The sequence below is a fragment of the Apus apus genome, chromosome 3 (assembly GCF_020740795.1).
Source record: "Apus apus isolate bApuApu2 chromosome 3, bApuApu2.pri.cur, whole genome shotgun sequence".
NCBI classification, from domain to species: domain Eukaryota; kingdom Metazoa; phylum Chordata; class Aves; order Apodiformes; family Apodidae; genus Apus; species Apus apus.
Genome location: NC_067284.1, coordinates 33,083,061 through 33,094,526, shown reverse-complemented (window position 1 = coordinate 33,094,526; position 11,466 = coordinate 33,083,061). Strand labels below are relative to the sequence as shown.

General features: G+C 44.7%; 1 protein-coding gene across 3 annotated transcripts in view; it reads right to left on the bottom strand.

Moving 5' to 3' along the window:
- Nucleotides 1-201: 201 nt before the first annotated feature.
- The window catches only part of HPCAL1 (hippocalcin like 1), a 63,364-nt gene continuing 52,099 nt past the window's right edge, over nucleotides 202-11,466 (bottom strand). For all 3 annotated transcript variants that reach the window (XM_051615495.1, XM_051615497.1, XM_051615496.1), the window contains 3 exons: nucleotides 5,714-6,116; nucleotides 4,444-4,549; nucleotides 202-1,473 (listed from right to left, as the gene is read on the bottom strand). In XM_051615495.1, coding sequence (XP_051471455.1) covers nucleotides 1,376-1,473; nucleotides 4,444-4,549; nucleotides 5,714-6,091 — 582 coding nt within the window. In that variant the 5' untranslated portion in view covers nucleotides 6,092-6,116 and the 3' untranslated portion in view covers nucleotides 202-1,375. The remainder of the gene's footprint in view (nucleotides 1,474-4,443; nucleotides 4,550-5,713; nucleotides 6,117-11,466) is intronic.

Here is an 11,466-nt window from a genome sequence, read left to right as displayed (position 1 = left end):
GGATGGAGCAGGATCCCACAGGCACCAAGATGTCTGAGTTAACCCAGCTGCAACACTGGCTCCCAAAAAACCCCAAAACATACTTACAAGGCAACATGACTTAGCCAAGATGGGGACACGCCGGGCAGGGAGCCAGCCTCAACCTTCCCCCAAACATGTGATGATGGGAACTTGTTCCATGGGTTAGACCAAGACAGGCAGTGACAAGAAAAGTAGTCTTTTATTTCAATTAATATTTCTTGGCATTAGGCAGATATTAAATAACACTGGAATGCACAAGACTATTAACATATCGACGGCAAAAGGGAGGAGGTGTAGCCGAGTTGAGAACAGCAGTGCGAGTCACGTCACCTTGGGGCACTCAAAAGCCATTTAACGCAGCAACCACCAGAAAGTAGGACTCCACTGAGAAATACAAAATGAGGATGAAATCCTTTCAGGTCTTTTGTTAATATAGTAACGTTGGAACAATCAACAGTAAAAATGAACAAACATTTGCATTCAGGAATCGAACAGAGTGAAATACCCACAAACTGCTAGTCATGCATTTCTTTTGGAACAGCAATTTGCTAATGCATAAATATCACCAAAAAAACCCCAAACAATCTCCAAGATTTTAATAAATCACAGACAACTAGAAGAAACAAAGCTCGAGTTCTATTTTATGCCTTAAATAGATGACCTAAATATTTAAAATTTTACTTCACCATATATATATAATTTATATATATATTAAAAGAAAGTAAAGACCAATAGATAAGTGCAAGCAATTTTCCTCAAGAAGAAAATTGGAACCATGCCCAGGAAAGCTGCTTTTTTTTAAATTTTATTTTATTTTTTTAATTTTTTTTTAATTTTTTTTTTTCTTTCTACTCCATTCAGTCCGCTTATTTTTCTTGTTTATTTATTTATTTTGTAACACAGTAATTTCTCAAGCAAAATAAATTACCTACCATCTGCTGTGTCGGGTAAAAGTCCTACCTAGCATCTTCTTGGGAACTACCGGAACGTCACCTTTCTCACGGGCTAAGTGAAGTGGTATCTCACCAGCAATTTGAACTCTTTTTGCAGCTGCATGTAAACATCCCTTCCGATTTAACGTTTAACATGTGTGGAGTGAACCGCAGCGTCACGGGGAAGCGGGAGCGGAGCTGCCGAAGGAGAGCTGCACCGGTGTTAGTCAGGGGAGCCAGGGCTGGTTCGCTCGGACACGCGCGCACACACACACGCGCGCGCACACGCACACACACGCACGCACAATCTGGCAATGGGATCTTATCCGTGAAGTGTGGAGGGATGGTTGAGAAGGCATCCGTTTGCGAGCAAAGCTTGAAGGACACAAGCCGAGATTCGCTGTGCACACTGTCCGCTTTCATCAGAACTGACTCGCGCTACTGGGGTCGCACTGTAACAACCGCACGATGGAGGGATCGCTCTTGGCACCTTTGATGAACTCTTCCAGAGACAGTTTACCTGACAGGGAGGAAAAACAAAATGGAAATACTTTTTTACAAGTCCGTTGCTGCCACCACCATCGCCGCAGCTTAACAGCACCCCCTCCTCACTGAAGCAACATATGTATATTTAATCTATCACAAAGGCATCAAGGGGAATTTAGCGCAATGCTCAGCAGCCAAATCCTACTCAAGCCCTTAAGCCCAGACACATTTTTCTCCTGCAAAACAATCCAGCATAATAATTTTTATTTTTTTATTTAAAAAGACAGTGCAAAATATAAAACCAACTATCGAATATCATTTGACAGGTTCTTGCCCAGAATCAGACTACACAAATTACATGACACGTGAACACAAGGTATAGTACCTGAAGAACACGTATACTTTGAAAATGCTGCTTATATTACTATAACATTTTTAACCAAATATCTTGAATTCCCCCACTTCACCCCCTTGTTTGTTGTGACATGTAGGCCTGAGCAGTGATGGCTTCTCCTGTACCTACAACGTCAGTTTGGATGGAGCTCTGAGCAATTTGGTCTAGTGGAAGATGTCTCTGCTTATTGCAAGGGGGCTGGGGTTGGGGTGGACTAAACGACCTTTAAAGGTCCCTTCCAACCCAAACTATTCTATGATTCCATGGTTCTACAAGCCCCTTTCTGTGCCCTGCTGGGTGTACAAGCATAGGACCAGTTTAACAGGGCAGCAAGAAAAGCCAGCCTTGGGGAAGCCACCTATTGCCATGTATCACTCCTGAGTGTTTTTTGTTTATAAATCTTTGTCTTAGGCTAGAGGTGCTGGCTTGGAGGGACCCTGTAACAGTCTGTACATCTGCAAAGGTGATCTGTGAGCAGTGAACACAAGGAGCAACTGCTCCGGCATCCCCTGGCTCCAACAGCATAGGAGGAAAGATCCCATCTGGTTTCCCAGATCTCATGCGGGGATGACCCAGACTCCTGGCAGGTTTTTCCTGAGCTCAGGACTAGCTTCCTGCACAAATGCCATCAGGAGCCTGTGAGCAGCCTCTGCCTTGCCTACTAGCACCATTACCCTCCTGCTCCAGCACTCCAAACCATGGCAGAAATAAGCCATAGCAGTATTAACAAGAAATGAAACATTTTTCCCTAAGAACTGGAGGAGACAAGGATTTGCTGCGTCCCTGACATCATGTCCAGTTATGTCCCTTCTACCTCACGCTCCTAGCACAACCTACCCCTAGCCTCACAAAAGACCCCATGGCCATCCTTACTCAACCCAAACTGCTCTGCTCCAGACAGGAAGGACACACACATGAACATCTTGCTCTTGGCAGCCACCTGCTGCCACTTTTGGCCACATGCCCCTGAAGGGAGGGAGGCACAAGCTCATTGCAGTGTTTTTCACCAGCCCCAGGATGGTTCCAGCCTGCTGCAGGGATGGGAGGAAGACTAAGCTCTGTGGCCAGCACCCAAATGAGGTCAAATAGGGAGGAATGTGTAAACCTTCCTCTTGTAGAAATTATGGAAGCTCAAAAACCCATGGCACACTTCTGTCCTAATTTCTGGCTTTTAAGCTAATGTCCCAAACCAAGTGTTTTCTTAAGTTTTTATCAGCCTAAAAAAGTACTCGTCAATATCAGAACACCGACTAGTTCCCCCCTCTGCTTGCAATACTTAAAAGCAACGCATAAGTTAAAATCTATTTGCAATGTCCAACTGTCTGATGGGGAAGAAACATTTCCAGCCTCCAAGAGCACACATCTGTGTGCAGGCTCTGCTCCTTGGCACTACACAGCTTGCAGGGTTGGTATTTTACTGGAAATAGGATGACTTTAGTCCAGCAAAAAAGGACAACAGATGGAGGATGTATCTAGCAGGTTTTGTGACCATGACTCTGTTGCACATCTGCACACGTCACTACTTTCCACAGAACAAAAATACTTTAAGCATGTCATTTTAGAGCCCTTCACATGTGAAGCCAGGGGACTAAGTGCCAGCTTTTATGAAGTCAAAGGTAAAATACTTGAGGACTTTAGAAAGGCCAAGAATTTGGGTTACAGCAGCAGATGCCAAAATGCAGCCATAAAATTCTCTTAAATATAAAACCTTTCTGTACATAAGATCATATTTTTCCAGGTCTCCATATCTCAGAGCTAGAACCAAATCTTTCTTTGCTCCCATTGAGCACAGCAGTAGGATACCGATCCCGGTTTTGACCTGGGCAGCTGCCACCTTGGCTGCTGCCAGGGTAATTCCCAGGGAAAGCTCTACCTTGACTGGGATGAGATGAAACACATTGGCAGACTGATGGGCAGAGGAATTTGCTCAATTTTGCCCGTGGTTTTTGAGCCAAAGGAAATCAGCCAGCTCAGGTGGAGGGGTCATGATGGGTGCTCTGTCAGATAATTTAACCAGTGGCTCCATAATTGGTTCGGGAGCTGTTACATCCCCTGGATGTGCTTGCTGCAACAAAGTAAACACTACAGGAGCACATGTGACCACGCTTAGATGTAAACACACCATAAACATTCACAGAAAATAAGTATTATGGACTGTGGAGAATTCTTGCTTTCAGGTAGCAACCACATCCCTGATCTGCATTACTGATGATAAACCCAGGACTGCAACCCTATCAAAGGCAACAGGAGAAAAGCCTTGTGCCTAGTTTGTGCTGCACCCAGAGAAAATAATCCAAAGACATCAGACACAGGGGAGTTTGAGGGAGCCTTTGCAGCAGGGGATTTACCTCCAAAATGTCAGGGAAGGAAAGACTGCCTCCCATCCCTTTATCGCCCCAGCAGGAAAAGTCTCTCACCTGCTGCCTTTTAATTCACCCTATGTGTTACGGACCACAGACCTCACTGTGGCCAGGCAGATACCAGAGGTATCAGTGGGACATCCTTGCCCTCCACCCCCTCTCCCCAAATACCATCATCTGCTTCGACCAACACTGGGCTAGAAAACCTATCTTTATAGAGCCTCTGAAGGGGTGCTGGTGAAGATCCTACCATCATTGTTTGTGTCCATCTGTCTGAAGATCTTGTCTGTTCGCTTCTCGGGAGTAGATTCATCTTCTGGCATTTTCATTACTGATGAGACCATTTTGTAGATTGCCTGAGTATTAAAAAGAAAAAAAAAAAAAAAGAAGAAAAAAAATATAGCAAAAACACAACCCAAGCAATAAAGCATCAGGACTGAGAAAAAGAATTTAAGCCTGCAGCAATAAAAAAAGACAGCTGACCCTGGCAGGCAGCTGCATGACTTTATAAACCAAAACAAATAGGAATTTCTTATTGCAGCTTTTTTTAATTTTTCTTTCCTGTATCCACTCACACTTCAAAATAAGTGCCCAGTCCGCTGGGTCAGTTTAACTGAAAGTCAGGGTCTAAATTAATGTATGAGTAGGACTGAGTTAAAACACAGAAGGTAATGGTCTGTAATTCTCTTTTATGCAACTAGGCTAAGCCATTGCCTCTCAACACACACTCAGTTACATGTACGTGTGAGGTGTTGTATGGGTTACAGGTGAATATGAACACAGAGAAATAGGGGTTGGTTTTTTGTGTGGATGGGTAAGGAAATGCATTTTCAGACTTAAAAGAATGTGAATAAAGATGAGACCTCTTTAGGACATCTGCAGTCCTAGCCCTCCTCCTAAATTATCCCTGCTCAGTCACGAGAACCAAGTGCCTGGGCACTGGTTGGATGCATTATGTGCTTCCCAGTGCCCTTTGCAGTGCACTGGAGACACATCTCAGCTGCAGAGCAGTTAGCAAGTAGCCCACTGCCAAGGCTGAGCCCTGGCCAGCATGTGGGGCAGGAGCACAGGGGGATCTGCCCCACACATCCCCCTGGTACAGCCTATAGGCTACACATCTCCAGCCTTTGGGAGACAAAGACATGCTATAGCCTTTAATTTGGATCTCATGTTGACTCAGATTTGAGGTTTCAAAGTATTCATTTTGAGATTTATCAGGTCAGTAATATTTGCATTTAGGGTTTTTGGATCCCACCAACACCCCACTAAGAAATCCCCAGGGAGAGCTGCAAGATTTTGGCTGCAGGCACAGTGCCAGTGCCATGTTCATCTCTTGATCTCTTTCCTCACTTGCACCTGGTAGGTCCCACCATAGCCCTCAGTCCTTTTGGGAAACACAGGCTCAAGAGCCTCCCTGGGGCAGGAGGGACCCAACTCAGCACATCCCTCATCTCCAGCTGTCTCAGGACAAAGAGGTTCCAGCAACATGAATAAAACACAGAGCAGAGACAACGTCTCACCTGTACTATTTCTAGCATTTCCCCGCGGCTGATGTACCCGTTGCCGTCCAGGTCGTACATACTAAACGCCCACTTCAGCTTCTGCTCCAGCTTGCCCCGAGAGGTGACGCTCAGGGCGATGATGAATTCCCTAAAGTCAATCGTCCCATCGCCGTTGGTGTCGAAGGTGCGGAAGACGTGCTCTGCGAACTTCGACGCGTCACCGTAGGGGAAAAAATTGGCGTATATTTTTTTGAACTCTTCCACAGTCAAATGGCCTGTCGGGCAATCTTTTAGGAAGCCCTTGTACCACTCCTGCAGCTCGTGGTCTGTGAACTCGGTGTTCTCGCGCAGGTCCTGGAGCACCTCGGGGCGCAGCTTGCTGTTCTGCTTCCCCATTCTCTTCTGGATCCGGGTTCAGCAGCTGCAAAGCAAGAGAGCATTCACCTGAGTTTCGATCCTACTTTGGTGGAGAGGGGCCAGGGTCAGGCAGAGCCCTGTGGGAAACACAGGCCCTGCTCAGGGCAAGGGGGAAAAAGGATAAATATGATGCTATAAATCACTAGGAAAATATCTGGCCTCCTTTCTTCTCCTCTAGGCTCTCTCAGTTACTGAGAGTTACTGGTATGCTGCAGAAGGACAAGGGAAGGCAGTTTGGGAGAGACTATTTGGGAAACATTAACACTTACTATTAATCCTTATTATTTAGGTAAAAATAATCCTCATTATTTAATTTCTCTCCTGCAATCCCACTCTCTATCATATAGCTTGATTCCCAGCTCCAGATCCCAACTTCTGACCCACCCCAATAGCCCGATCTGCTGTAATGACAGAGCGGGAAGGGACAGCAACGGTGATGAAAAGAAAAATCCATCTATTCAAAAGTGAAAGTAAGCAGGGACAAAGAGGCAGGAAGGGCAGGTGGCTCTGAGCCAGCAGCTTTCAAATCATCGGATGATCTTTGAAACCCCTTGGCTTATGGAGCATCTCCTCCCTCCTCCCATGACAGCAGCACCAGCACAAAGAACTTAATCCTTCCCAGCAGATCACAACCCTCTGTCACCCTGGGCAAGCAAAAAAAAAGTCTTTTTAAAGCAAACTGTTTGGCAAAGCAACTCCTTCCAGGTTTACTGGGGTTTATTCTTTTATATAAGCTTATTCAGTAAGTTAAGTATTACCCAACGCAAGCAAAATGGTATTTCAACCTCAGGATTTTATCAGGATTCCAGGTGGGGGCTGGGTTTATCCCCTCCTTTGACAGTGCCTGTGACGCGCGGGTGACTGCGCAGGCAAGACTGACCAGCAACAGGAAAGCTCTTTCAACAAAATGAAAGATGGTCAATCTGCACTTAGGAAACAACAAGAAAAAAATCATACCATGAAATATTTTTAGCTTTTATCTCTTTCACAGCTTTTCATGACTTCCCAGCAGTACCAAACTGAGTTGCCATGCAAGAGCTTGAGCTGCCTCTCCTTCCTCAGACTCAAGAGGTTTATTCACAAGCTTTGCACTAAGTCACATCCAAACCCCTGTGACCCATGCTTAGGAATATGGTTTAGCACTGGACTTGGCAGACTTAGGTTAATGGTTGGACTTGATGATCTTAAAAGTCTTTTCCAGCCAGAACAATTCTGTGATTTTGTGGTCTGGCAGAAGTGACATTTCTCTGCACTGCCTGCTGTGCCTATTAGGCTCACTCACAGCCAGTGCAGAAGGCAAGTTAGCAACAGGCAAACACCGCGAGGCTACTCGGAAACTGCAAGAGCCTGAGCAACAAAGCGTGCAGAGACCAGGAAAAACATAACAGGGGCTAAGCACTTCCCAGGGAATAAAAATCCCGGGCATGCATAAGAACAAAAAAAAAAAAAAAAAAATTAAAGGTCAGCAAAAAATAAGTTGCTCTACAGCAGAGATTTTCAACAGCTGAATTTAAGCTCATTCTATTTGTATTCCACCTAGTCTCTGTGTCGCCTCAGCAATGTAAAAAATCCACATCCTGCTCTGTGGCTTAATGCTCAGAGACAAAAACCAGCCAGCTGCTCATTAGTCCAATGCATCGGGCTTAACGGAAAACTGTGTTATCATTAGCACTTCTGTTTTCTAGAAAAGCTGCCAATATTTCAGCTCCAAAGCTTAATTTTTTGTCCATTATATTATCTGGGCCCCTCATGTACCTCTGCTTGCTCCCAACATGCTGGGATGCTACAGCTCCTGATCCATGCCAGCACCATCCCTAGCAGAGCACTGGGATGCCCTCCAGCTAAACCACTAACTCCCAGCTGCTCCTGCTGCCTTTTCATCTTTGAATCTCCCTTGATCCAGATATTTATCCTTGCAGTGCTGAAGGCAGAAAACAGAATATTCTACTCTGCTGCAGTCAATTTGCAGAAAACAATGGTTTGGAGCAAATAATGGCTGAACTGTGATTTTTTTTATTATTATTTCCCCCCCGCCAAGAGCAGAAATTGTAACACTATGTTTCTGTCCTTGGACACGGAGGTGCCTTTGGGTCCTGTCCTTCAGTGAATCCTCTCGGCTTCATGACGCCTGGTCCAAAAGCAGCCCTGTCTTGCTAGCAGCTGTCTCAGACTTCCCTGGGAGAGGGGCAGGAGCAGCAGAGCCCACTTAACATAGAAGCTGGACTTAAAACAGAAATAAACTAAGCTTTAATCACACACAGGATTGGGGAACACATTGCAAAACCTCCAACTGGCAGTTAAAAGAGGTTTGAAAAGGTTTAATGCCATTTCTCCCTGTTCCTCTAATGCCTCTATTATTCCTGTTCCCATAAAAACAGGGGCCCCTAGAAAACAGAGGTAAGATGTTAATTTATTAGATTTCACTGCTTCTACTAAGCAGTAAGACATATTGTTATTTGGATGGATACTCATTTAGTATAAGCTTCAAAAGCCTTATGTTCAACTCGTCTCTGCATTCAACAAATTGCAGGTTATTTCAACCCTTCCCTCCTCTTTTACATCTTTTCATATCAGAAAAGGAATGTGCAATGCTCTGAACACAAACCTTTGTGGCATATGAGATTTCTGAAAGTCTTCATAATGCGTTCAAACCAAATTAAACACTGCAGTTGTTGTAACCAATTTGTTCCAAATAATTAAATAACCAACACTAACAGTAATTTATTAAAGCCCATCTACAAAAAATACCAAACAAACAACAAAACCAGCTTCAATGTGCATTGTGTTGCAGGTAGCTCCTCCAGAATGAAATGCCTAAGTAACTCATTAATCATGACAGCAACCCCTGCTGCTGACATCCAACTGACATTTCATTCAATTGCTATAAAATGCTTTCATCAAATCATTTTCCAGAGGCTCAGCAGCTGATTTAGCCACAAGACCAGTTGGGGGTTGGCTGCTAATGGAAATCACAGAGAGTGGGTCTGGGATGTTCAGGTCAATCCTGTGATTAGGACTGTGGGTAATTTTTTTTTAACAAGGCTATACCAGCCAAATTGCTTGCTGCAGTGCGTGCAGAAGGCAAGGGAGGAGAAGCATCCCTGCACTCGGAGTTGCTCTGGGCAGCCAGCAGAGACCTAACTGCAAAACAGCCTGCCTTTCCTTCCTGTTCTACCACATCAGGGTGAAATCCAGGGAAGCGATGAAACACATATAGCAGCAAGGTCTGTCCCTGCTTAGCTTGAGGAGCAAAAGCCCTCAGAGCATCCGGAGCTGTGATGGCAGTAACAAAAATAACCACAGGAATGCCCTTGAGATAGATGATCAGACAAGGAAAAGCTTGGAAGTATAACTGCAGATCAGTATACTTTACAAGTATATCATTGCTCATTAAAGTGATGCTCAGTCATGTCAGACTCAAGAGGAAATGCAGGTGCATTTTTGTTCCAGTTTCACATCCAAATTTTTGTTATAATTATGCAGGGCTGCTGCTTGCCTGCAATAAGCTACAACCAGCAAGGCTAGAAACCAAGATGCCAGAGAATTCCTACCTGAATATATCCTCTGTTTTTCTAGGATCACCAAAAATAAGCAATAATATAATAGCAAAAGCCTAGCAATGAGGAAAAAGGTATTTTACTGAGGCCAAGACAAACACCAGTTACGCAGCTCTATGGTGAGTAACTCTGAAACAGCTGAAGTAGCAATTCTGAGTTTTTTAGCGACAGATGGGCTGGTATCGGCATCCATGCACTGAAGTATTTGAAACAGTTGTAACAAAGTGCAGTACATCCTACTTTTACATGAACTCTCTGCCGAGCAGTTACCATGGGTAGGAGAGTTCTCTGAGCACATAACCCAGAAAGCCAGAGACCAACCCGTTTTTTTCACTGTAAGCCTTCTGAAGGCAAAAACCTCTTGAACTGAATCCCTGATGGGATCCTCTTCGTGCATCAGTTACGGCTGCAAAACGTGGAATGACTCCTTAGGAAGTACTTTCTTGTACAAAGCCCCTTGGATACTGATACAGTGTTAACAAAAGGAGCAAAATTGATGAAATGCCTCCCTGTAGGACAGAGGTGCTCTCCAGCAGAGAAAGACAGTGCACAGAGAAAATATAATAAATACCTTTTATATTATCTGAGCTACCTGCTTTGCAGGGGGAAATTGGGCACCGTTTCTCTTGCAGTGCTCACTTATAAAAGAGAACAAGCGTGTCTGAGATCTGTTATGGTCCTGAAGCTGTAGCCCATTGACTCTAGGTCTGCAGGAGGCCAAAGCAAACGAATAGCATAAACCAGGCAGCAAATACTGCACTAAGTTGGACTGAAATGCGGGAAGCATTCCCATACAGGTGGAAAATCATCTATTTAAACACCTAATGTGTCAGATCTGTTGCTGATGCTTTCTGCCTTTGGGGTGAAGAAGAAAAGTATTTAGGCCACAGGGACCCTTGTGAGCATCATGTTAAGAAAGTCTTTGCTTGAAAACACTATTTTACAGCAGTGGTGGTCAAACACTGGCATAGGTTGCCCGTGAAGTCTTCATCCTTGGGGACACTGAAAATGCAACTGGACTTGGTCTTGGGCAATGGGTTTTATATGACCCTGCTTAAGCAGGGAGGGTGGACTGGACAATTTCAAAAGGTCCCTGCCAACCTCAACCATTCTGTCAAATAGCCTCAACATCCTTTTTCCCATGGCTGGCTGAACAGAAGAGCCATGAGGAGCTTCTGATGTCCTGGGGCAACTCAGCAACCATGGTGCCTTGTTATGAGGTTGTATTTTTTAAAGTTTGATCTGCTTATTAAAAAAAAAAAAGAACTACAAATACTGACAGTCCAAATAAAAGCCTCAGTCACTAAAGATCTGTGCTGCTGCACTTGAGGAACACACCCTTGGGGAAAAATGTTCTGGTAGCACCAGCACTCAACAACTCAGTCAAGGCACAGATGTACTTTAGAAGACACTACCTCCTGTGGGCCATGCTGCAAGTGGGAGATGGGTTCTCAGGCACCCCAGCTAGCCACAAATGTCTAGTGGTAAGAAAAGATCATTTACCAAATGGGCTGCAAAATGGGATTCTAACAACACCCTCCGGACCATGCTTTGCCCATGGCTGGTCAACGGGTCTGATTTGAAGTGGAAGGGGAAACGTGCAATTACATGGGCCTGGGACAGACAACGAACTCCAGAGTAAAGTGCAGATTTTGTTACATGTTTTAAAGCCAGTATCCTAAGCAACGAGTGTTGCAACAGAGAAGGCACAGGATATACAAATACGTTGCTATAGATATCTGGTCCTGCCGGGTAAACTCAAGTGAACTTCTTTCCTGCCCTGGGACAAAAGCAGGG